The sequence below is a fragment of the Drosophila willistoni genome (genome assembly GCF_018902025.1).
Source record: "Drosophila willistoni isolate 14030-0811.24 chromosome XL unlocalized genomic scaffold, UCI_dwil_1.1 Seg141, whole genome shotgun sequence".
NCBI classification, from domain to species: Eukaryota; Metazoa; Arthropoda; class Insecta; order Diptera; family Drosophilidae; genus Drosophila; species Drosophila willistoni.
Genome location: NW_025814052.1, coordinates 15512256 through 15539208, shown reverse-complemented (window position 1 = coordinate 15539208; position 26953 = coordinate 15512256). Strand labels below are relative to the sequence as shown.

The window sequence follows — 26953 nt, the reverse complement described above, 5'->3', positions numbered from 1 at the left end:
GGTTCAGACTTCATTTGCGAACGGTAGGACTTCCATAAGGACGAAATGGGGATGCCTTTGGAAAATTCCCCCCACCTCCCCCTTTTCACGGATCGCTGAAAAAAAAATTTAATACATAGAATAAAGTTTTCTCAACAACTGTGGAAAATTTCATTCCTTGATCTATTATACTTATCTCAAAAAAAATTCTTACTTAAAAGCGCCTTTTCGGCCCAACAAGGCAGAAACCCCCCTTAATTTTTTGAAGCATCTGTTATTGAAGGCATCAAAATTTTGGAAATTTTCTGTTCGTATACGCATATCTACAAGTAAGTAAATACAACGTTTTTATGTAAGCTTTCTAAGTGACAACAATATTTGACTTCGACTTTGTTTATTTAGAATCGGAAAGTTTCTCGAAACAACTTACATACATATTTCAGGAATAATTTTGAAGACATGGGGCATGTTTCCATTCTGTCATATGAAGAACATATTACAAAACGTTCGAAATGTATCCTAAGTAAGTGCGGGATATTTTAAAACAGTACACGGCAATTAGCTTTTTATCGACTCTGCTTTTGGTCATGACCATTGGCACGCGATATGCACTCCATCTCCTATTTTGTATGCTGCTTCTTAAAGGACATTGGTAAAATGACTAGGACATTGGTAAAACTAGCTGGCAACAAAGGAACGGCATATTAATTTTGTCCCTTTCTTGCGTTTTATATGTTGTCCTTGTTGTTGCTTTTGTTTGCGTGACTCCCTGCTTTAAATGTTAATGACGATGATGGTATTGACAATATGACGATGTCCAAGAGGGCATTCTCAACCTGTTGACATCACGCCAAGGACGAGAGTTCATCTAATCGAGCGTGTCCTATGTCCGCGTCCAAACAGGGTCTGAGTCTGGATGTATTTTGTCAGGCTTGTAGGCGGCTTTAACCCTTTTTTTAACATTTCATTAACGGCCCAACTTTCTGCTTTGTGGGCTACACCTTTTTTGTTTTTCTTATGTATTTTTTTATTACGTAGCTCATTTTGCATGCAGCAAGTTGAACCAGAATATTTTTTAATGCGTCGGTTTACTTGCTGATGAAGTGAATCAAATTGAGGGATACTGAGACCAAAAACCAGGCAGTGTAATTGCATTTTTATTACTTTTAACCAGTCTACCAACTTTACCATCAACGTCGACTCCCGTCTCCACCGTCAATCTCATTGCCAACTCCAGTTTCAGTTTCAGACCACGACCGCGACAGTTTTTTAAGTAACAGGGATAGAAAGGCAAGAAAGTAAAGTAGAGAATGCTGTAATAAAAGGTAAAGGAGAGTAAAGAAAAAAGGTGCCAGAAAAGGGTTGCCAAATGCGGCAAAATTCATCATCAAAGGTGTAACAACTTTTTATATGTTTAATTTTCCACCTATTTTTATGCACCCACAAGGTAGGTTGGGTACTTGGGACAAATATCAGCCTGTATCAGTCCTATAGGTACATAAAGTTGACCAGAATGTAAACTAAAAACCGAGGTTTTGTTGGAATTAAATTTTAAATGGCTTCCTGGGTATTAATAAGTCGATGCCAAACAGCTTCAAATACGCCAAATTGCGTCCACTTTTTTCTTAGCTCCCACCTTAGTTAATTTACTGAGTTCAAAGTTTTATAATTTTTGTTTTATACTCTTGCAATAAGGGTACATTAACGTGTTGGTCCACTATATCATATAGCGTAAATATCATATGCTAAATTTGATTGAAATCGGATAACTAAAATATACAGACCTTACAATACCATGCTCCAAATCGTCAGATTGTAGGCCGTTCTTTTGCGAAAATTCCACCTTTAGATAAAACGTTTTTCGACATTGACGGCTATAGGTAAGGTAAGAGTAAAACTTGCAAGGGTATACAAATTACCGTTCAGTCAAAGTTAGCTCCGCTCTCTGTTTTTTTTTTATTTTTTATTTATGGTTTTTATTGGAGATTTAGTTATATCATAGTACCCATCATAAAGTTCTAAAGATGGGGAGGCTGGTTCTCTGCCATGTATTTTCCACTTTTGAATAATTTTGACCCAAATAAAAAATGATGTGAATTTCTAATTAGGCCCCAAACAACAGCAAAATAAAAATCAACGCAGAGAAAAAAGGTCTAGAAAAATTGAAGAAAATAATGTGAACCTCTTCTGCTGGGACGGTATGATGATGGCTAAATGCCACGGCTGCTTTTCTGACTGTGTGACTGTTTTATGGTCACGTGGGAATTAGACGCTGAACTCTGGCCAAGCCTGACTAGTTAAAATGCAAGGATTTCTATCCTGCAAGGGGCGAACAAACCAGCCAACCAACGGACATAGACCTTACCAATGACAAATTGATATTTGCATTTAAATTGAAAATTTACATTTGTGTGCGCCTTGACGATGACGATGATCGGCACTTGGAGACGTCTATGGGATTGGTATTAGGACTGTTGCTGAGTTGATGGTGTCTTGTGGTCACAGTGGGGTAATTCGCATTAAATACCACATTTTTCTTATTTTTACTTTGTTTCCTTGTTTCCTCCCCCGCCGACAATTGGGCGTCACTCCATTTCAGTTGACATTCGACATTAATACCCAAAGAATATCCACAGCACGCCAAAAGCAAACCAAAAGAAAAGGAAAGGGAGGGTACAACCCAATTTGCATTATGAAATAATATTTCGGCTTTTCATTTCTACTTTCCACATTTTGTTTCTTCTGTTTTCTCTTGTGTATGCGAAGGCAATCAGTGTTTATTACTTAGAAAAGGGAATGTTCAAGCAAGACAAAGTTCAGGTTAGAATGTCAGAATGAAGATGCCGCCTCAATCAATCAACTGGGCGAAGGCGACAGGACACTGCAGATGCAAATCATGCCAAAAGGGGCAAGCAGCAATCAGGAATCCCTCATTCAAATTACAATTTCAATTCAAATACAGGATCAACAGAGGCAGTCATAAATATCAATGAGCAATCAGAAAGAAGCAAGTTTCTTTCACCATATGTATGTATATACGAATTCTTGCAAATTGAAATGCCTACCGTTTCCAAGTGCTAGGTATATACATATGTATATATTCACACTAAAATTTGTCAGGTTAAATTATACACAGAATTCAACATTGCTCCTCTAATGCTTAACGAATCTTAACACCGCTGTTCCTTAATGTTTTAGTAAAACTTTCTTTTCCGATCTATCAATGTGTGTGCAACTATATGAATTAAACTCTATGTATGTATATATACTAAATACAATTTTTGAAACTAAGAATGAGTACTTTGCGGATGTGAATTTCGATGACTTAAATAAATATAGACCGATCCTTCAGAACTAAATAGTTTCAGATGGTATCAATCAGACTACTACTAAAGGAATACATAAATTTCTTAGTGTGTTTAAGCAAATTTGATATTTTTTTCTCTTCTTGTCTCAATGTTATTTATTTGCTAAGTGGCAAAAAAGTAAGCAGCGCTTGATTGGATGCGGGTGGATAAGACGGACAAGAAAAGGGTTGTCGGGTGAAGGAAAACACATACACACACATGCTTATATGTGGACCTGCCTGCGGGTCATGGCTCTACGTAATGGTGATAAAATATGCTCAAATTTGCCAAATATGAAAAGGTACAAAAGTTCTCAACCAGCCACACATACAAATCCCGAGGCTATCCAAGGGTTTTGTTGGACACAATCTGAATATACATATAAATATAAATATATTGAAATCAAGTAGCGCAAGAAAGTGTAGAACGACATCCCACATGCGTCCAACTCCCGAAATCTCGGCAAAATGAAAATAAATGTGTTCGCTAAAATAAAACGATTGATTTTACTCGAAAGCCTCCTGCTACTCATAGACCAAAAGGGCCGGGTTTCTGACTGTGCCAGGGCAAGGGATAGCTGGACGAAACTCTATTTTTATTCATACGAGCTATACAAAGCAACAACAAAAAAATTGGCAAAAAAATTGGATGGAATTTTCTTTCTGTTGTTTGTTGGTCCTGTCTGCGGGCGTCATGTTGGTCATCCCCATTCTTGGCCTCGCCGCGCTCCTGCCACAATTGCTGGTCATTCATGTGTGTCAAAATAGCAAACTGAATTTTGTATTCAAGCATTCAAATGCTCCTCCGTTCGATCCCTTTCCGAACCCATTTTTTGACTTTGTCGTCAGGCTGGTGGCACATGCGTTAATATTTCCGGGCGTAATGTCAGGACGGTCATAAAAAAAATGAATAAAATAAAATATATATGCATACACAAGTAATAGAAATAACATACACATTCATTTCCCATTCGCCAAATTGTCACGCATTGAACTATTTTGTTTGTTTGCAAAAAAAAATGAAGTAAGTAAGTCGTCTCGCCGACTTAGATATACCATACACCAGTAAAGCAAATATTTTAACTTTATTAAACAAATGCATTTTCACATGCTTCTTACAAGCATATCTTAGTATCTCGCTCACTCAATCATACGAGCACCCTAGCGCCTCCACCAGCCAACGGCCAACTCCGGCCTTATGGAAAAACGTTTATATGCATAACTCGACTGTTTCCTGTCCGATTTTGATCAAATTTGGTATTTTGCTAGATATTAGTATTAAATTTAAGTGTGCCAAATTTGCATAAAGTAAAAAAATACGGGAGATAATCAAGTTTTTGAAATTACGGGGGCGGAAAAGGGCGTGGCAAAATTTTTACACATACAAAATGTGTGCATTTACTAAGCGAATATACATACCAAATATGGTGGCTCTAGCTGGAATAGTTTTTGAGAAAAACGCTTTTTTTAAATTGCGGGGGCGGAAAGGGGCGTGGCAAAAATTTGAAATAAACTTGATCACTCTACATACTACACGAGTCTACATACCAAATTTGGTGGCTCTAGCTCTTACAGTCTCCGAGATCTAGGTGTTCATACGGACAGACGGACGGACGGACAGACGGACAGACGGACGGACAGACGGACATGGCTAGATCGACTCGGTTGTTGATCCTGATCAAGAATATATATACTTTGTGGGGTCGGACATGCTTCCTTCTGCCTGTTACATACATTTTGGCGACTTTAATATACCATTTCACCCTATGGGTGTATGGTATAAAAAATCTATATATATATATATGTATATGTATATATATATGTACATACATATGTATTTACAAATATATGTAAATATGAATATGTACTTATATTAGTAAATAAGAAGAAAGACGGGTCGAAAAAAGGAAAAATAACATTTGCATTTTATTCAATTTTTGTGTCGTTTTACAATTTCTCTCCCCATGATCGTAACTCGCATTATGCCAATTCTTTACGAGGTTGGTAAGTGCACATACATATGTACATGTCAAAGGTACAAATGTCCAACCACGGATAGATAGTGAAAGATACTAAGTTAAAAAGTCGTTGATTTATGATTTTTCTAAAATGTATTCGTTTTGATTATATTGATGCACAATTAAAGACTTATGAAATAACACTATAATACTGACTGCTTCAATAAAACTATATACATATGTATTGGCTTACAAAAAAATAATAATAATAAAATCTTAACAAAACTATACGCGATCTCGTGTTAATTGTTTTTATAATGTGTACATAGATTAAAAATCTGTTAACACACAAAAAATGCTTCCTCAATCCTTGCATTTGTCTGTTACGAATAAGCAAGCATTTATTGAACACGTGCTCCTGCTTCGTCCTTGAGCCGTTCACCCTTATTAAGTAAGTGCATCTTATCGCTTTTCCATCGCGAACTTGCTTGAGTGCTACTTTTATACGCTTATCCCAATAGTATAGCATATAATGTAGTTTAGTTTTGTATTTATGTTTGCCACGCAATTTTCCTGTTATCCCACTCCAATTTGATTTTCCTGGTTTACCTACGGCACTTTGCACTTAGCACCTTGGTGACTTAACGCACTAAATGAAGCTTGACACGCACCAAACCCTTACATATAAACGCACACACACACACAAACAAATACACATGCATAGAGTTGTACGTATGGGAAAATGTATTTATACATATGTATGTACATATATGTGAGAGGTACCGCACTTGCATTTAGCAGAGGTGTGTTTAAGTTTTAATTGCCAGCAATTAAAAGTACATGTGTACATATCGTAAATACATAAATACTGTTCCTGAAACATATATGTACATTTAAGTGTGATAAATGCAAACTTATGTATACATATAAGCCATCTATTCATAAATCAAGTTCACTTCCATTTAATAATGAGAATGGGAATCAAAACACTTCAGAGATAAAAGCCATTACGTTCATTATGGTACAGATGGTGAAATTGATGTAAGTGTATGTATGTATACATGTATTACTCTGAAGTTTTACATAAAATCATTTAGTAAAGGCGTGTCCAACATTGCCAACCCTAACTAATTATAAATTCTTTGCTTTAAAATGAAAATACTGAAATTTTTCAAGATTTCCAAATATTGGTGCCAAGAGAAAAAGCGAGTTCAGACACAATCAGATGGAAACACAGTTTCTCCGACCATGCCACAATGCCACATATTAAAAATACGTATAAGGAAGAAAACTTTGTCGACGTACTTTCACACTTTGCCTGATTAAAACGGAGTCGCCGCCAAGAAGGAGGAGGTTCGGAGTGAAATGGGATTTAAGCGAATAAAGCAAAGTTTTTGGCAAAAGCAAAAGCCTTTAACTACATTGCAAAAACCAAACAACTTCTACAAGTCGTGTCCTTGAAACACACACAGAAGTCAAGGCACCGGGAAAGGAAATTTGAGGTAGAGAATGGGGGAAAGAGCAAAGAATTTTCTTTACGCTTCTTTCTTTGCATTTACATAAAAATGCCTTTGCTAATTTCATAACTCGGCGGACATCGGAAGGAACAGAAGGCAAAACAGACGGAGAGCAGGAGAAACAGGGAGAGAGACACAAAACTAATTGTAAAGAATACAGCAAAAATTGCAAAATCTGCAAACGGGATTCAGATTCACATGCAGACTCATTAGCTTTGCTTCAGTTAATGCAAAATCAAGTGCCAGTCCCACTTCCAACCAGACTTATCTTAGCTGCTTTTGCTGCTGCTGTCTGCTCCTGCTTCGTGCGTTAATCATCATCCTATACGCGTAATTACAGAGTCAGGAACGGCGGCGACGACGATGCCAGCCATCAACAGAATATTAAAAGACTTGGCCAAAGGAGTTGCCTGGGCATCCGCATCCAGGAAAAGCCTTTCGCAACTATGAGAGCGAGAAAGATAGAGAGACAGATAGACCCCTCTGTGGTTGCCATTTACTGCTTGAGGTTGTGCATATTATTAACCCATCCTATCCTTAAAAGAACATTTTTTCAGCACAGACTATGTTTGTTTTACAAATAAGTTTGTTTTTTTAATTGTTATTTCCAACTTTGTCGTTCAATATTACAAATTGTTGTATTTAATAAAGAAAATGAACATTAAATTTGAAATGCAAAATCAATTGATAAACATTTTCTGGTTTTTCTTTATACATTTATATTCCTTTCGTAATGTATCAATAGTACTGTAATTTCAAAACGAACTCTTTAATAATGGCTTATTTTTATTAGGAGTTGGCTGACTTACTTTTCAATGAGTGAGCAAGTTCATTTATTCACTCACTTAGTTGCTCACTCACTGACTCTCTTGTTCAGTCGACTCACTGTCTCACTTTTTCAATTAACACATTTCATTTCATATGTTCTGACTTTATTCTTTTCTAAGGTCTTGTTCAGTTTTGTGCTCTTGTCAAAAAATGTAATAATAGTAGTCAAAAGTTTGTAAATTAAAGAATCTCCGACAATCCCATTATTATAAAATTTAGAAATCAATTAATCAGATATAGTTTTTAACTTGTTTTAATTAAAAATAAAAAAAAATGAACATTGTATATTCCGATCAATCCAATTTTTATAAAATTTTTACACAACTTTTTACTTTTTATCATCCTATTCATCAAGACTTAAATCAAAAATCCCCGGCAAGTGCTAAAGTATTTCGAAAACGGAATGTCATCTGAGTGGTGAGTGTCTTAAACATGAAGGCAACTTACTTGCAGTAGAATCAAAGATCCAACAATGCTGTGTCAGTAGAAGGAGACGGCAATGAAGTGGGGAAATCCCTGACAAGAAAAGCACTTAACTCTTAAAGGCGAAATGCTTGTAAAATTTAAGCTCTACTTAATTTACGATATACTCGTAAACAATTGCCTCAGGCTTGGCAAGTTCCCCGACTCACAGCTCTCAGTTCACAGTATTGAAACTCCCATTGTGGCACTTGTCACTAGCCGCGGGTGGCTGGTAGGCCACACCATTAACCCCTTTCTTTTTCCTCCCGGACACACACAAACATACACAGCTCTTTCACAATTTTTACTAATTTTAATAAAGCGCCAAATGGAAAAGACAAAGGCGCAAAGATTCAGACGTCGGGGAAGATGCCAAGTTAGCATCTCAAGCTACCCACAATCCGCCACACGCAACTTGGTGCGCCGTATTTTAAGACAAAGGCTCACATCAAGAGAGTAACAACAGCGCCTCTTCAACTCCCACACGTTCATACATATATATAGATGATGAACCGCAAAGGCAAAAAACGTTAGCCAAACTGTGGGCCGCCAAATATATTGTGCTCCGGCGACATTTTTCGCTGCCTTTAGAAGTGGTATAGTATAGTAGATAAAGAGGGGGCAGGATGTCAAATAGCATTCCGGTTTACTTCTTTCAATTTTTGTTTTTCTCATTTTTGTGACGCGGTTTCTCATTATGCAGACGATGTGAAGATATGAAAGTCCTTATGGAGGTTTCTACAAAAGTTGGAAACTAGAGATGAGACCCTTTAACGATATTTACTAAACGACATTTACTTTAATTTCAATTATATGTTTGTAATATTTGGAAAATAATTTTAAGCCAAATAAAAAAAATGTTTTATGTAATTATTAGTCGTGCGTATTTCCCACCTCCAGCATTATAGACACACGCAGAACTAAGAAAAGGGAAGAGGCAACCGCCAACTTCGCATCAAACGCACATTTGTGTGCATTGGCTGCCGCAGCCGTTGGGAATTTAACCCGTTCAAAACATCATCTTCACCCTTCATTCTCTTTGGTCTGGCTGCCTCTGACTGCCTGCTGGGTTGCCAGTGGATTACTCAATTAATTTAATTATGCGCTGTCAATCATTTCGTTGCCTGTGCCAGAGACCAGGCCGACCAGGCTGTCTACCTACTATACCAAGGCACGCCCCCATTCGTACACCTCCGCCTTTTTTTGGACCTAGGCAAGAGTTACTTATCTTCTTGTTGCCACTTAATTTTTGTTGTCCTTAGATTTTCGACAAAGTCTGTGGGCGCTCAGCCGTGGTTCGCGCATACTCTTCCTTACTCCAGTCCAGCCTTATTTTTGGTTACCATTTGGCATACTTCCGCCCCCGACTCACTACTGCAGAGTCTCCTCGAATTTTCTTCCTGCCTGAGAAAAACCGCGACCACACCGAACAAGAAGAAATCATTTGTGTTTTTGCGTTTTCGCTAGACTCAAACTGGATATGCTAATACTCCCATACTCTCTTTTCCCCACTGCCGCTTTCTTCTGTTCGGCATGCATGTCGCATTCTGATCCTTCGTCGTCGTCGTCGTCGTCATGTTGACTTTTCCATTTGCTTGGCAATAGCTTGTTTTTTCTTTGAACCTGTCAAGACACTTCTTCCCCCGTATCCTGCGGGTTTTATTTGCTTTAGTATTTGTATATGCTCCATGCGCATGTATATATGTATATACATATATTCAGTGTTTGCTTACATGTGTAAATTACTTTTCAATCTTGTGATTACTTTTTCTACATTTAATTATTTTAATTATGGCTCAATGCACAGGAATGGAATCTTCAACGAGATGTTTTGTTTAAAAGCCACAAGAATCCGATCCCATATTTTATAAAAAGTATGCCATTATTTGAAAAATGTAAAATTTAACTAGTAGTTATTGAAACTACAGCCATCGAAAATGCTCAATTGCATGGCTGGCTGGCAGTAAGAAAGATAACAAGTATGTGATTAGTATATGTCACTACTAATTATTCCAGGTATTTATAAATTTATTTTTAAGCACAATATTGTTAAAACAGGATTGCAAACTAATAAGTAGGGACAGGATAAATTGGTTGCATCAAGCTGTCCAATTTCAGACATATGTAAGCGGCTACAAAAATCTACGTTTACGTGTCCGTCTCGTCTTGAAAGCATATTTTCTTTTAAGTATTTTTAACGCTAGCTTAACACGGCGTTCACTTCAAAAGTATAAAACTGCATAAAAGATCAGAGGTACATATGTACATATATCTATTTGAAAAATTTTTAACCGGCATTAACATAACGAAGAATATAAAAACAAATCATTTAAATATTATTCCGTCAATTGCTTTTAAAGCTCCATCAATCTGCCATTCACTATTGACAAGCTTCTTACAGATAAAAGTTCCGATAAATCGCGTATTTAGTCAAAACTTAACAGCTGCCTGGGCACTTCTCGGGTAAATCAGAAATGGTATTAAAAGGGTACAGTGCGTCACCATCACTGGGAAATAATTCTGCTGTTGCTTCTGATAAGAAATAAAACAGTTTTGCAGGTTAGGTCTCGTCAGATGGTATTGATCTTGCGATAAAAATTTTGGGTTTTCCAACGTACATACATGGATCGTCATAAACCACATGCGATTTCGGACAAAAGACCATGGACATCAAACTGCAAATGTAGACTACGGCCGACCAGACCGCGGCATAAATTTACTTTTCGTCGTTTTCATTGCCCGCTGATGCTGCTGGAATTCACAATTGGAAGCTCTTAAACAGTGATGATGTTGGCTGCCGCTGCATCTGATTCAGTTTTAGAATGTTATTTGAGCTTGGCACTCGGAAAAAGTCCTTTTGTTTTTTACACGAGCTGGTGAATTTAGTTGCCTTTTCAGAGGGGTAAGCCGAAAAGATAGCTACTGCGCCGACTCTGCAACTGGAACGTAGAACAGTTTTCCTGAGTTTCTGTTCTAAAATAGAAGAAATGTGAAGCGACAGCAATGTATGTGCGAAGGAATAAGCCCTAGCTGGAGAAGCTAACGGTACTAATGCTTTTGTCAGAACAGCCGATGTCAACGAGCTTCGTGTTTACTCCGAAAAGCCGAATGACGAACAGCGACGACGACGTCAGCAGCGACAAACAAAATTTTTTGGCTGCAATTTTCATTGCGTTCGAAAGTTCGACAACTTTGGGAAAACTGTCAGTTAGCAGCGAACTTAGAACAGGTAGAGACGCACGTTTCGGGCTTCCTCGCGCGCCTCTGTAACGTAAACAGAACAACGAGACAAAAACCAAAAACGTAACGTAAAGATTGCCCCTTATAGAAACAAAATGCTGCATATAATGCGTCGCTGCCAACGTCAACGTCGACGCCAACTGGGGCGCTAAAGTTGGCCGCTGCCAATGTAAAATTTTATTACCCCAAACGCATCCAGCAGTCGGCTTTTGGACGTCCGGACTTCACACCGCCTCGCAAGGACTAACGAAGAACAAACTTTATTGCAATTCTCTCGCCACAGCGTCCAAAAGACGACCCACAACTACAACAAAAAAAAAAGTAAAAACTTTTTGCTCGCGAAAACAAGACAAAAACTTTTGTTCAAAACTACGCGTATAATAAAGTTTTCCTCCCCTTACTGTTGCTACCCCCTTTTGGAAAGCAAAAATTTAAAGCCTAAAACAAAAGAAAGACTCCCCGAAAGTGAAAAGTGTGCGCCATTAATTGATATTGCGTATACGCCGGCAAAGTTTTAGCTCAACTTCCAAGACGCGCAGCAAAGAGTGAGTGCCAAAAAGTTTTTGTTCTTACTTTTGTTGTTTTTTCATTGTTGTTTTTTTACTTTTTTTTCGATGGTTTTTTGTTTGCCGTGATTATTGAAATTTATATGTGTGGCTATTGGTATTTCGCATGAGTTTGTACCTATAAGTGAGTGAAAGTGTGACAACGTGCAACATCAAAAGCAACATCAGAGGCAGAAGCAGAAGCAGCTACAGTTAATACGAAATCCTAGAAAATTCAAATTACAACTATGTCCTCAATAGTTAAATAGTTAAAAAGTAAACCAAATGTGCGAAATTTGTGAAAGCAAATAACGTAACAAGTGACAAGTGAGCAACAAAGAGATTTAAAATAAGCAAACACACAATCCAAACCAAAATGAAATAGTAATTAAAAATCGCACTGAACCAAACTTAACTAGGTAAAGTTCATTTTTGAATATCTCTAACAATACATTTACGTATTTGGAACTTTCTGGCAAATTAAAATTAAATGAATATGCCCGTACATAGTATTGTATGTGACTCCAATCCTTCCCTATTGCCCCGAAACTAACAAAAAAATCAAGCGGAACAGAAAAGAATAAATCAAAATAGAACAAAAAGTTCGCAAAAACTCAAAACAAACTTAGAAATTCAATGCAACAAGAATATAATCACATTGAAACAAAATTTGACAGAATTGATAATCGAAAATTTGAAAACATCAATAAAAGTTTATGTTCATAGGTATTTTTGTTTGTAGTAAACAAATAAACATTAGAAACCGTGGGGCAAGTGGATCGAATTTAATAACAGTGACTGATAAGTTTTCAGTTTGTCTAAAAAAAATTATAGTTGTTTTTTCTTCTTAAATAATTAATGGAAAGTCCCCAGAAGAATACTTCATGAAAAAAAAAAAAATTGGCAGACGTATACTAAATAAATATATTTGTCATTTGTAAATGAAACAACACGATCGCACAATTATTCCAACTGCATCTACAGAAAAACACATACCTACATATGTACATATAAATACAATAGTTGCTTTTTCTCTTTATCTACAAATCTTTAAAATACCACTTGTATATTATTTCAAAAGTTGTTCTTTTGCCATTCTTTTTGGTTAATATTAAAACTTTTGTTTGCCAGCTTGACAAATAAAAACACATATTTTAAAAACTCAATTGCGGATAAAACAAATTGTAATGTGTGAAAAATCCTGAGGGGCGAAAACTTTGTGTTTTATTATCAACCTGGAGCCGATCAAAAAAAAGTTTAACACTATCCAAAAATTAAAAATTTGTAAAAAACTAAAAAAAAGTATGATTGTTCAATGTGTGTCTGTTTTAATTTAATTTAAATTAATTAATTTGATTCAATAAATAAAATGTATGTATGGTTGTAGGCAAAATAAGTATTAAATTTACACTTTATTTGGGAATTGTAAACAATCCTGCAATACAAAAATGCAAACTTAAGCTGATTGATTGGCCTTTGGTTATCATCGTAAACCACTTTCAGAACGTTTAAAATTCAAGAATATGACTCAAGCTCGCCAATTGTGTTTGGATTTTGAAAAAATGTTGTGGCTGTGTAACATTTTTGTTTCGAATATCACTTGGTAAAACGTCTGAAAGCCATGATACTCAAACACTTGTAGGGCCCTGTAGTGTAAGTTCAGATCTGTTCCCGGTTGCAACCCAGCAGAGGAATATTGTTTAGTCTACAAGTGGGAGGTAAAGTGTAATTCGTTGTAATTGAATTTGATAGTCGCATTTGCACTTGGGATCGTTATGACAACTGCAATTGTTCTGTAACTGCTTCTACTGCTGCCGTTGCTGCGACAGTGTTGCCCAGTATTTTGCAAACAAATCTTTTATAAATTTTGTGCACTCTGTGCAGGCAGAAACATGGCGCTATCCAAGCGTCCATTGACCAAAGAAACAGCTTTGGTTGAGAGCAACAACAACAATGGTGGACATGGCAACGGCAAATACGATGAACATGACACAACCATCAAGAGAAGGAAGCGTTGCAGCCGCGATGATGAATCTACCGCTCAGACTAACAATAACAATAACTTACCACAAAAAAAGCGACAACTGAGCAAAAATCAAGCCCAATCGCAACAAATGCCTGAAACTCCCGAAAGTCCCAGTTCAGTTACTTCGCCGGTAAAAATCGCTGCGGCTGATGCCGATCAGGATGATGAGACATTGATCCGTGAAACGCAAGCAGCTCTAAAAAGCCTCTCGGGTAGTTGGCCCGATGCCCGCGGCAATTTATATCGCCTACAGGAACAGGACGAAAATCCGCCGCCATTTCAAAACCTCTTTGAGGAGAAACAAAAGTATGATGATGCAACACCCCCAGACTCAACCCACTCGAACAAAAACGTAACTGTACCAATTTCCCGTTTCCACAGACAAAAGGAGAATGACCAGGCTCGCCTCAATGCCCATGTGGTCGATGAGCGCGCTAAGAAGTTGCATTCGTCCTCTTCATTACCCATCTCACCATCACCCTCACCTTTGTCTTCAACGACTTCATCAGGACTAACCACAAACACAGAAGGTGTAGACGGTCTGGATTCGGTTACTGCAAGCAATGTGTATAGCCACCAGGCCGCCTCCGCCTTCAAGCCACCACCTATCGATATCATTAAAAGAAACGGGCATCATCTAGTGGCCAATTATGCCGCCGCAGCCCACGCTGTTCATGCTCATGCTGCCCAATATGAGTCTGCCGCTGGATTGGCCTACTATGGCTATGCGGCAGCCGCGGCGGCCAGTCAACATCATATGGAGGCTCCGCCACTTCCACCAACGTCAAGATCAACGACAAGTTTCGACATTGCCTCACAATTGAACAACAACGATAAGCCCATGCCCGTGCTAAAAAAGGAGGCTCCCTCGGTAACGGGAACTAGTGCTATTCCGGATACTACCAAACAGTATACAATCCTTCAGCCGGCAGGCGTGGGCAGCCGTGCAGCTTCAGTGATGCAAGATATAGTACGCGAGGGTGTTCTGGGTGTTCCTCTTGTAGCTACGCCGCCCACCCCCGGTGACACACCGGTCCAATCAGCGACACCTACGCCTAGCTACTCTCCTAGTAGTCAAAATCGCGGTAAGTTGTTAGTAGAAGAAAAAAGAAATCAAACTAAAAAAAAAAAAAAACTTAACTAAAAGCAAACAAGGGTTGTGGTTTGGGTGGTGAAGTGTAATGTGCTCTGAGCTTTGTAATTTCCTGTGGTACTCTTTTGGTACTCAATATTTAATTGTGATCAGCTAATGTGCGAAACTTCTTGTTGCATTGAGTTTGACAATTGGCTATGAACATTTAAACTTTAAAACAGAGATACATAGAAAAAAAATCAAAAAGAAGACAGTGAGAGACAGAGAAAGAATATAGTGATATTTGTCTTTAAATAGTGAAATGAATATGTGGTATTCCGTTTGCGTTGTACAAAAATGAATTGTTAAAAATGTGATCATTTCAATAAATTTTAAACAATAATAGGCAAAATGATGACAAACATTATAATGTTGTCAAACTAAATGTCACCCCAATCCCTACCCACCGAATAAGTTCCCCCCACCACAATTCTAAAAATAAGAACCCTTTTTGCAGCTCATTCGGCGGCCAAAAAGACATTAACCGATTTTGTCGTTATTAAAATGGGGCTGTGGGGGAAGACGATAGGGGATACAAATGGAGGTCGGTTGAAGCGAGGTTTGAAAAGCAGACAAGCAACAACTAATGGCTTGTAAACCCTTTATACCACACACACACACATACACATACACAAATATACATACATCAACGCACTAGAAGTCCTTGTTGTATTTTACTAATTGTGTGCGTGCGTGTGTATGTGATTATAAATACAGCAATATGAGTGCACGTTTTCTAAAAACCATTTTTGCATATTTATTTTGTCATTATGTAGGCATTAATATGCTGCAAGGAGCCTGCTGACAAAAGTTGAAACGCCTTTAAGCCAAACAAATACGCAGAAAGAGAGGAAAGGAGAAATGTGTAGAGAGATGCGGGTTTTGGTATTCATAATTTGAATGGCTTTTTGAATAGTTTTCCTAGCACAAGATACTACAGGCTGTCAGGGCACGTAATAAGTCATTAGACTCGTTGTTCTTGACGTTGTTGTTTTTCATTGCTAATGTAGCTTATTAGGTTTAGCTCTATGACAGTCGACGTCTAGTTTTATATTACATATAAACATACATACATACTTATATTGAGATATATCACCCCCCCTTCTTCTACTTCTCACAAGTACTTTTAATTAAATTCTAATTAGAGTCGAGAGTTGAGTTTTTCCTTCTAAGACCTTAGCTTCCTTTTTTGCTTGCTTTTACACGCTGCAATTTGACATTCTGCCCGGCCACGTAATACAGACACACGAAAAATATTTCGAAAAATATTTCATTAACCTACCCCGCCACTTCTGTTATCCCACTCTTCAGCTAAAACTGACAACTGGCAATCCTGTCTGTTACAGAATAGAGAAACACATAACCTCATGTGGTTAGAGGAGCAGCAAAAAGAAAGGAAGGGGTTGGCATGTTATCTTAGAAAAAGGGCCAAGTTTCAGACGTGGTCTGGTTGATTTTTCCCTTTTTTGTTCCCTCATCGTGTCACCCTTCCTTCGCCGTTGCTGTCAAGTGTGTGTGCGTGAGCATTTTTAAAGTAAATAATGCAAAAGCTGTTTTCCATCAAATTTTAATTAATTATTTAGGCAAAAGAATTCGCCGTGTTCGTTTGCTACGCTCTGCCGTTTTTCACTCAGGCTGTGTCTCGGTTGTCGCATCTCCACATAATTAATTAGAAATTGTACACTACAATCCCTTTTCCAATTTTGCCTAACTCACTGACTCACTGACTTACACGAACAAGTTGTGGATTTACTTTTAGATGGCGCCAAATGCCCAACTCCTAATTGCACTGGCCAAGGACATGTCACCGGATTGTACTCGCATCACAGAAGGTATAGGCCACACACCGATACATCTGCACACTTCCACACACATGCAAATTTACGCGTACTTTCTCTCTCTCTCTCTTTTTCTCTGTGTTTTTCTACAACCTGGCTATTCTCGTTTTGTACAGTTTATCGGGTTGTCCGAAACGCGATAAGGTCACCACGGAATGTAAGTGCCAAACCAAATATCAAGTAGACTCTTCTATCACTCCCCCTCTGACTTACTATCCAATCTTTTTATATATTTCTCTCACTGTCTCTCTATCTCTCTCTTTTTCTCTCACATTATCTCTGTCTTTGTCTCTCATAAAATCTCTTTTATCGTCAATATGTATGTCTCTGTCTGGCTCTCTTTTTTAAAGTAGAAATCAGAAATCAGCGCATGTTGTATCGTATTTGTGTGTACGTGAGTCTCTCTATCACCGCGTTCTGTCTTTGGCTTTCTGCATGTCGAAGCTATAGATCCTTTTACAGTGTTTCCCCTATTCTTGTCGCAGCATAGAAGTTTTTCTACCATCTTCCACTTCATCTTTGGAATGTTCGTATTTGTAGTTGTCGTCGTTCACACAAAAATCATGCGTTTGGTTTTAAACTAATTCACACCTTAATATACCCCCACCACCCTCTGCCCTGCTCCAACAAACCGTTCACTTCCATTCGCTCCGCCCAGTGTTAGCCCTGCACGAGCAAATTCTGAAATGTCCCACACCCGGCTGCAATGGACGCGGCCATGTCCAGCCGCATCGCACTGTTCACCGCAGTTTATCAGGCTGTCCGAAGGCATTGCGTCGTTCGGCCCATCGTCGACCGCTTAGCGAACCTACACTAGCAACAGCAGCAGCGGTAGCAGCAGCAGTGGTAGCAGCAGGTGCGATATTTCTCTCACTGCTGCGAACCAACAAACCAACCATTTGACGTCCAACGAAACAAAACTTAATCCTATCTCTTGATTTGTCTTTCTTTGTCTCTCCCTCTCGCTTTTCTTCTTTCATTCTCTTTCTCTCTCTCTCTCTCTCTCTTTGTCTTTTTATGTTTTTGTTTCCTCCTATATGTAGGTGAACTCCAGGAAAAGCATGAGAAGGAGCTACATCCTTTGGATAAACTTAAGATCACTTCCAATCAGTATCTGAACAACAACAACAGTAACTGCATCAATAACAATACCAAACTTAGTGGATCCACTGCCACAATGCCCATTATTAAATCAGAATATAGTCCTGTTTCCAGCATTAAATCGGAATATAACAAATCGCCGATGCACTCATATTTAAGTAATGATACCGCAGCAGCCAATGCTGCTTCAACTGGTGGCAGTGCGCGAGCCAGCAGTAGTGGTGGGGGCAGTGTTGCAGGCAGTGGTGCAACAGCCCAAGCCAATGGTGATAACTTACATGCTCCTCATGTGGGTCGTTTTGTTGGCCTGCAAAGTCCGCAGCCACATGCACATCCCCATGGCCACCATCAACAACAGCAACAGCAGCAACATACACTACACCAACAACGGGGTCCTTTTATCGAGGGCAACGCCAGTCAAATGATGCCAGCGAGTAGTGCTAGCGATGGCAATGACCCGTCGAGCACTTATCATGCTGAACTCCAGCACCAACAACAGCAGCAAACGGAAGAGCGACAGCAACAATATGAACAGATGCGCTACACCCAATCACATTCAGTAGCTAATGGTTCAGAGCTCTTAGCTGCCAATGGTGCTAACGGTAGTTCCAGTGAATTGTCGCCAACTACAGCACGCTCCGGCTATGAGCCACATTCGCATCCGCCCACCTCACTAAGCTCGTTGGCTTCTTCAGTGGCTCCTACTGGATTTGCAGTCGATTCAGTGACTGCAACTGCATCTAGTGGTGCTGGGTTTGAACGTTACGATCCAAATAATTGTTGTCCAAATGGACAGCGTCAAATCACAGGTACAGCGCCAGCAAATATGTATCATTATTTGCCCCAAAGCGCCGATGATCTACAAGTGCAACAACAGAAATATCTGCAAGAGCAACAACTGATGCTGGCTAAGGCTGAGCACGAGGAGCTGGCCAATGGCGGAGGACCAATCTATCCTCGCCCAATGTACCACTACGATCCCACAATGGGCCCACTACCACCTGGTTTCTCGGCCATAAATTTATCTGTGAAGATGGCAGCAGCCCAAGCGGCTGCTGCAGCAGCTGCATATCAAAATCAACAGCAGCAACAACAACAGCAACAACATCACCAGCAGCAACAACAACAGCAACAACAACAACAACAGCAGCAACAACCACAACCACACACAAAACAAAGCACATCACCAACGCCAAATGTGGGTGTGCCAGCTGTACCCGCAGTGGACCTCTCCGGCTCCACATCGGTGACATCATCAAGTCCACACGGTTTCAACTCGCCAGCCTCGCATAATCAATACACCCAGCGAATGGGCAATGGCAGCCCCCAGCCCGGAGCCAGCCCGAACATAGCAAGTCCGCAAGTGCCAAGCCCCCAAGGTCAGACACTGGACCTGAGTGTGACGCGGCTTCCACACAGGTAATTTTTTTTTTTATATTAATTTAAGCCGGAAAACGAAGCGACCCCCGGCAAAAAATCTAAAAATGATTCAAAGTTGCCATTGATTCAGTCTGCAAAGGCTTAGGGCCCGGCATCAAGTTTATAATAACTATCTCAATTGCTGATAATATAAAGAAGAAAGACTATAAAATCTTCTTAACATTCATGTGGATTAGCATTAAATTAGATTTCGGACGTTTTAAAAATAGCTCCTGATCACAGGGCCGCAAAAATTATTAACATAAGATAATTGCTAGAAACCAAAAAAAAAAAAAAAAAAATTAAAATATTGTCACTCCTTATTAACTTTCTGCTTAAATGTTTTCGTTTATTCTTTCATTGCACAGTATCATTACCAGCCCCCAGTATGGTTCTGATGGCTTGGTTGTAGGACATGCCCAAGGCTTTGGCGGAACTGCGCCAGGTTCGTTGGGTCCAAATGGTCCACCACGCTCACCGCAAATGGAACCAGTTGACTTTAGTGGACCCCCACGTCCTCTAGGTTTCGGATTAGTCGGTCACATAAGTGGTCCAAGGCCGTATAGTCGCGAATCAACACCGGATAGCGGTGGGTCACATTACATTGAGACATATAGGGATCCCAGTGGTAAGCGAGTGACGGAAAGGCGCTTAAGGTGAATTTCAAGCTTGATTCGCTTCCCCGTAGGCTATTCCCCGCATCCCGGCTACGGCATGGTAGTGCAGTCCGATTATCCACCTACTGGTTATCATGGTTATGGACCAGCCGCCTACCAGTGCAGTAATCCATATGCCACGGCGGTGGGTCCTGGAGGCTATCCGACGCCCGTTTCTGGTGGCTATTCGCCCAGTCCAGCCACCTGCTATTCGATGCCTCCGCCACAACATATACCACAGCATGATAAGACTAAAGATGGGTAAGTGTGGGGTGCATAGAAAATGCAAAACTGACACTTTACACTCGGGTAAAGACAATTGCTACGAGTGAACGTAGATTAGGGTAAATAAAATCCTCAAGTATTTAGAGGAAGTAATTTTTTAAACTAGCTGAGTTTATATCATTATAATAAAGTTTAACCTCAAAAGTGAAAACATTGGGAAAGAAAGCATCCATACATGCTTTAATATTTATGATTTCGGTTTTTGGGCTAACAATGTGGCCATAAAATAGTCCCAGACGGACGCCCATGCTCCCATCTTACCCGACCTGGGTAGGAAAATTTAATGCAACCTTTAAACTAAAGAAAAGTTTTTAGGCCATCGTCTTATCTGACAAGGGCCACACGGACCCATTATAAGACTCCTTATAAGAGTAGTAATCCACAATCCCATTCCTGTTCACATTGGGCTGACTTTTCTTGACGTCTTCAACAGCTTAACAGGCTGCTCGCGCTCTGACCGCAACCATTTGCAGTCGCACTCACAGGAACTCAAATGCCCAACCCCTGGCTGCGATGGCTCAGGCCATGTCACTGGCAACTATTCTTCACACCGCAGCCTTTCTGGATGTCCCCGCGCTAACAAACCCAAAAGTAAGCCACGGGATGGTCAAGATTCAGAACCGTTGCGATGTCCAATACCCGGCTGCGATGGTTCAGGGCATTCGACGGGAAAATTTTTGTCGCACAGAAGGTGAGTTTCAACAGTAATTGCCGGTTTTGAACTATAAATATTGAAATATGAGTAATTAATTTGCCTTCAGCGCATCGGGCTGTCCTATAGCTAATCGGAACAAAATGCGAGTTTTAGAAGCCGGTGGAACGGTGGAGCAACACAAAGCCGCCGTGGCTGCAGCTACGGCAATGAAATTTGATGGTGGGTTACCATTGCATTGCATTTGTACATATACATATATTGTGATTCATTTCTGTTTCTTCTTTCGGACTGTGCGTAATTTTAATTTTCCTGTTGTCATAAATTTCCTACCATTACAGCATGCACTACCGTGGGCAGTCAAGGAATAAAGAAACCCAAATTTGATGAGGTCACTATGGTTTATCCAAAGGGTTACACTGGTGAGTTTATAAATGCTGAGTGTAATTTTTTTTTTTTTGGAACATATATCTATCTCTCTCCTGCGTGTTTTCTGTTATGAACTGGGCTTCTCGTCATTATGCACCCTAGCTCCTTTCTGGATACGGGGAGTATAATATCATTGTCATAAAGTTAGCAACACATACAAGGAAGACCAAAGTGCTGTACTGTACAAATTAGTATAGTCAATTTGTTATTATATTAACAAATTAATAACAAAAGTCAAGACTCCTAAATTGTGTGGGAGCAAACACTCGATACTAAATTAATTGCGTGGTAACACCCCGGCTCTATTGGCTTACACTAAATTCGGTATCACAGCAGATGTTATTCCCTTCTTACTGTTGTTGTTGTTGCTCTCTTTTTGTATTGTTCATTTTCGGTTTTTAAATTCTGTGTGCGTGTGCTAACATCAAAAAAATATGAAATATATACATATTTATACTTATATATATATATATATATATAAATCTATCTTTATATATATATCTATGTATATATATATATATATGTATATATATATATATATGTATATATATATATTTGTAAATATATATATATCAGATATTAACGATCAAATTGGATGTCAAATGATGATGTCTGAGCCACAGTCAAGTCCCAGACCGGAGAGGACCAGGTTAGAACTGTTTTGACTGGTGTTGACGTTTCTCATTCGACAGATTTCTCTGCCTGCTGTGCTTTAAGCTCGTTTTGTCGAGAATCTTGCACTTTTCTTTGGCGTTTGTAAACTTTTTCGTATATTCTAATAACCGATTAACGGACTTACTAAGTGGCGATCTAATTTGTGCATCATACATATTAGGACATACATATGTATGTGTGTACATATGTACATATATGTATGTAGTTGTATACACAAGAATATAAACACACAAATTACGCGTCCTTTTTATGTTGTTTTTTTATTTTGCCGCACTTTGTTTTGTTAACTCCGCAAAATTTTGAGAATTGTGTTTTTTTTTAAATAATTTTAACATTTATGTTTTTTTAATAGTTTCTGAGTTCCTTGCAACTCTGTCAGATTACAGGCAGGGTCTTTGCTTGACAATTTTATTTTTGGTTTTAGTTTCGAAATATTGCCTGGAGGAAAAACAAAAAAGTTTTGTCGAGAATTATTAATTTATAGATATTTTTTGACTTGACACGGGCATTTTACAATACTGATCCCTCCAACCTGGTACATAACATGACATGGAAAACATTCTTGTATACGAGTGTGATAATGTTGCCTGCTAAAACACAAAAATAAAAAACAAAACAAATTAACCATCCTAGTTTCCTAATTCTAATTTAATTCTGTGTTCCTTCTTTTTGTTTCGTTTCATGTGTTTTTGTTGGCGTTTTCCTTTAGATTACGCAACGTTTTGTATCGGTGCGGAATATCTTCTGTAAATAATAAAAAAAACGAGAAAAAATAGAACAAAAATAAAACAAATAAAACATAATGATGGTAAATTAAGAGATAAAGAAAACAAGTAACACAAAGATTATAACAAAATGTACATACATACAAATTTAGCAAAGAGTCAATCGATGAAAGGTAAGCCCTAAAATTCCACTCTTAAACACTTTTCCATTTACCCACACGTTCATCGCCCACATATTGAATCATTCTACACGTCACTAAAGTGGTATTTGAGTTGCTAGCACACGCGCACAAAAGCAATGCAAAAAAAACTTGAAATGAAAATAATTATAAACTAAAACTAGTTAATAACAGAAGCAAATAAGGTCACACCTTTTTTAACAACGTTATTCTGCGATTCATCTCCTAACTTACTTTATGCCCATTCTTTTTTGCTTCCTGCGTTAGGTGGCAGTGGATTGGACATCGTCATGGGAAACGTTGGTGTAGGTGTCAGCAGCAGCAACGTAGTCACTGAAAAGACTCTGAGCACTAGTGCTGCAGCTGGCACTTCCTCATCCTCAGCTTCAGCTCTTGTTGTGGCCAACAGTGATGATCTGAATACTTTGGAGGCGGAAATCTCTGAATTGCAGAGGGAAAATGCTCGCGTCGAATCGCAAATGATGCGGCTTAAGTCTGATATCAACGCCATGGAATCGCAACTTAGCACCAGCGATCGGGTACGTAGGCTCAGGTTCGTTGATGGCAACAAATTATGAGTAACAGCTTTAAAGTGGTTTCCTTATCGTTTATTTTATGTGAACTAGGCTAAGAAACTTTTTGGTGGTCACATGCTGTAAGTTCCCTAACCCCGAACCTTTACTGAACTTCTACCAGACAAACCAAAAAACTTGAGCTTAAAACGAGACTTTGACGGGAGTTTTCATCGTCGACGCCGTCGTCACCTGAACTCAAGCACTTTTCAAGGACGTCTCTAAAACTCGTAAAAAAAAAATAATAAGAAAGCTGAAATCACAAAACTCGGTGCAAAAGTCGCCGTGCAAAGTTTTACCAGCCGCTTCAAGTTTGGTTTCCCTTACCTAAAGAACATTGAAAAGAAAGTTGAAGTGACGACGTCGTCGGTAAGCAAAAAAAAAAAAAATAAAAAGGGAGAAATATAGAAAATAAAAAGTTTTTTATATAAATTATTAGAAACTTCCGTTTTCACTTGACAAATTGCAGAATGCACTTCAAAATGGCGCTGCCATGTACAGCAGCCAATCGCTAACGTTGCATCGTTGCATCGCACAGCGAATCAGAATTTTGAAGTCGGCCGACGTCCACCCCTAAATAACCTTGTCGTACATACGCACATGTCCCTAGACGGTTTATGTGTGTGCGGGCCTGGTCATGCGCAGGCTGCAGCAGCAGCAGTCCAGGTCTCGGTCATATCAAGCGCCAACAAATCGCAGGACGCCATTCGATTTACTCCTAACTAAGAGCGTAAAAAAACGACATGGAAAGGAAAAAACATCCTTCCCCTCACAAAACTGTGCTACGTGTATAGGAACTTCGTGCTGCTGTCGCTGACGTCGATGTTGAAAACAGCAGAAGCAGCGCTTTAACTTTCTGTAGCTAAGGCTCCAATTCGGAGAAATGAAAAAACAACACCAACTTCTCCCTCTCGCTCGTTCAAGCACTCTCACTCGCATGCTCCCTTCAAAACGATTCGTGCACACTCGTTTGTGCTCGTCTTCTTTTTGGGGGGCTGTCGTTATTTTTCCTTGTTTTTGGTGGATTCTTATTGGGATTTCAACACATATGAATGTACATACACGTACCCACATGTATGTACATACATGCAAGTACACAAGGACTTTGCATATGTATGTGTTCTATATACACTCACATATATACATATAAAGACATCTTCGTAAATATTATTTATGTTTTTGCAGAATGCATACATATGCATGTACATAAATACTAAGAAACCGAATTCCCCATCTTAATATCAACTGAGCTTTGTGACTATTAACAATGATTCAATTCCTGGTGCTTAATAATCAAAATATGTATGACACTGACTACGAATTCATTTCTGACTCTTCCTTCTCATTAGGAGGCTTCTCCATTGAGCAGCCATCAGGTGACGCCTCATCATCAGCAGCAGCAGCGTTCTACTTCTTCTGTGGCTATAACCTCACCCAATGGCCAATCACCTTTCGCCAGTGTCTCGTCGACCACAGCAACCACAACCGCAGATATTGGTTCAAGCAATCCCAATGTGGTGAATACAATGATAAGCACCCATCATCCTACAGCCGATGCTAATGGTGTTCCGCCTAGTTCCAACTTAAATAATTATGAAAGCTTGCGTAATAATGTCATCACTCTGTTAGAGCATGTACGCCTACCACCCCCACCACCGCCTCCGCCACCTCATCCGTCAACCACTGGACAAGTGGGCTTGGACGCCAGTTGCACCAGCGGTGGGCAATTGACAGGTGAGCATACAGCCTACTCCACATTGCTGCCACCGCCGCCACCCCCTCCACATCACGCCTATACGGTGCATCATCCCGGGAACTATCCCCATCACCCGCACAGTCATCCGCATGCGCATCCGCATCCGCACGAGCATTTCGATTCGTACATCTCGAAATTGCAGTCGTTATGCGTGCCACCCGATGTCTATGCCCTGCCCGATGATGGAGGCCGACCCGTTTACAATTCGGTGAAGCCCAGCATGCATCAGGACTATGGTAAACTAATGCCTACGCCCATTTAAGTGATATAAGAAGGCGACCTTCCTCCGTTATCCCGTCCAGGGTTATGTATATAGCTAAATAAAGAGCAGAGGGGTGAAACGACATTTTTTTTGCCAGGAGAAAAATTTTAATTTAATTTTATATTTCTTTAAAAAAAATTTGCAAAGTTCCTGTTTAACATACACATAAATTTTTCCCTAATAGTGATTTATCACTCTGGCTACTGGCATATTTGATCTAATGTTTAAAAGCGTTTTTTTCAAATTTTGTTTTATTTTTCACAATGTAAGAAATATTTCAGATTAATAGTTGGCAAATGAACATATACATATATACGTTTTTTATATACCATATAAACAAGAAAAGCTGTGTCCGTTTGTCTGTCTTGTCTTAGTATCTACCAATATGAAATATTGCTGTTTTTTAGCTTTTCGGTGATCCATCACATAATTCAAAAGAATGATATTGAATGATTTTTTTACGAATGTTTGGTTTAGCCAAAAAATTTATACTGAATCTCTGGATATACTTTATACTTTATTTAAAGTTTTTTCAAACTTTATTCAATTTCAAAAATTTTTAAATCATAGATGCAAAGCTTTTAAAACTATCCCACACTCAATCGAACCTTCTGTCTATTGTATGCTCCGAAAACAGAATATAACATGTATTTTTAATTGATTAGTCAAAAACACAGTATTTCAAGAACACAAGCTTTTTCACGACCAACGTTAGACAGGCTCTTTGTCTTTTATGTTATTCCTGGTAAATTGTTTAGCGCCAACTCCTGTACTTAGAGCACATGAATATGTGCATACATATATAGATACATATATCTATATCATATAAAAAACGAAGAACCTTGATTAGACCGTAGCTTTGAATTATTCCACGTTCTAGGCTCTAGGCGTCATTGGCTTGTCGTGTTTGATAGAAATTGTAAAAAGTGGATATAATACTAAAATATATGAAATTTTTTGTGAATGTTTTTTTTTTAACGTATCTAATACTACATAGAATATAGGGCATTTGTTTTTTTTTTTTTTTTTGCTGTCGATATCTGATGTCAATTTTCATAAAACTAAATAAAACAAAACAAAAAGGGACACCCAACAGTTAAGCATGTATGTATGTATTAATGTATGTGTTTGTATGTACGTCTAATTCTAAACCTAGTTAGTGGTACGGAAAGGTCTGACACCAAATATGAAGAAACAACGCATTGCAAATATAATCAACAGTAAATTAATGGTTTTTTTTATAATAAAGTTTAGAGTACATGAAAAATTTAAAAATTAAAAGAAAAAGGAGTAAAGTGCAAAAAAGTAAAAAGAAAAAACAAAAAAAAAACAAAATCTGATGTCATAAACATAAAATCTTGTTGCATATGC

The 26953-nt window shown here is 38.8% G+C and overlaps 1 protein-coding gene across 5 annotated transcripts in view; it reads left to right on the top strand.

Moving 5' to 3' along the window:
• LOC6638096 (DNA N6-methyl adenine demethylase) overlaps positions 1-26664 on the top strand; it is a 73124-nt gene extending 46460 nt beyond the window's left edge. The window contains exons 1-11 of one of the 5 annotated variants that reach the window (XM_047011322.1): positions 11316-11875; positions 13760-14207; positions 14283-14986; positions 17915-19391; positions 19760-20019; positions 20080-20308; positions 20766-21023; positions 21094-21206; positions 21326-21406; positions 23260-23531; positions 24914-26664. In XM_047011322.1, coding sequence (XP_046867278.1) covers positions 13768-14207; positions 14283-14986; positions 17915-19391; positions 19760-20019; positions 20080-20308; positions 20766-21023; positions 21094-21206; positions 21326-21406; positions 23260-23531; positions 24914-25582 — 4503 coding nt within the window. In that variant the 5' untranslated portion in view covers positions 11316-11875; positions 13760-13767 and the 3' untranslated portion in view covers positions 25583-26664. Of the gene's footprint in view, positions 1-11315; positions 11876-13759; positions 14987-16792; positions 16866-16987; positions 17029-17529; positions 17728-17914; positions 19392-19759; positions 20020-20079; positions 20309-20765; positions 21024-21093; positions 21207-21325; positions 21407-22797; positions 22987-23259; positions 23532-24913 lie in introns of those variants that run through there. The other 4 variants (XM_023175590.2, XM_047011323.1, XR_006954370.1 and 1 more) reach the window with 4 other exon arrangements.
• Positions 26665-26953: the final 289 nt, after the last annotated feature.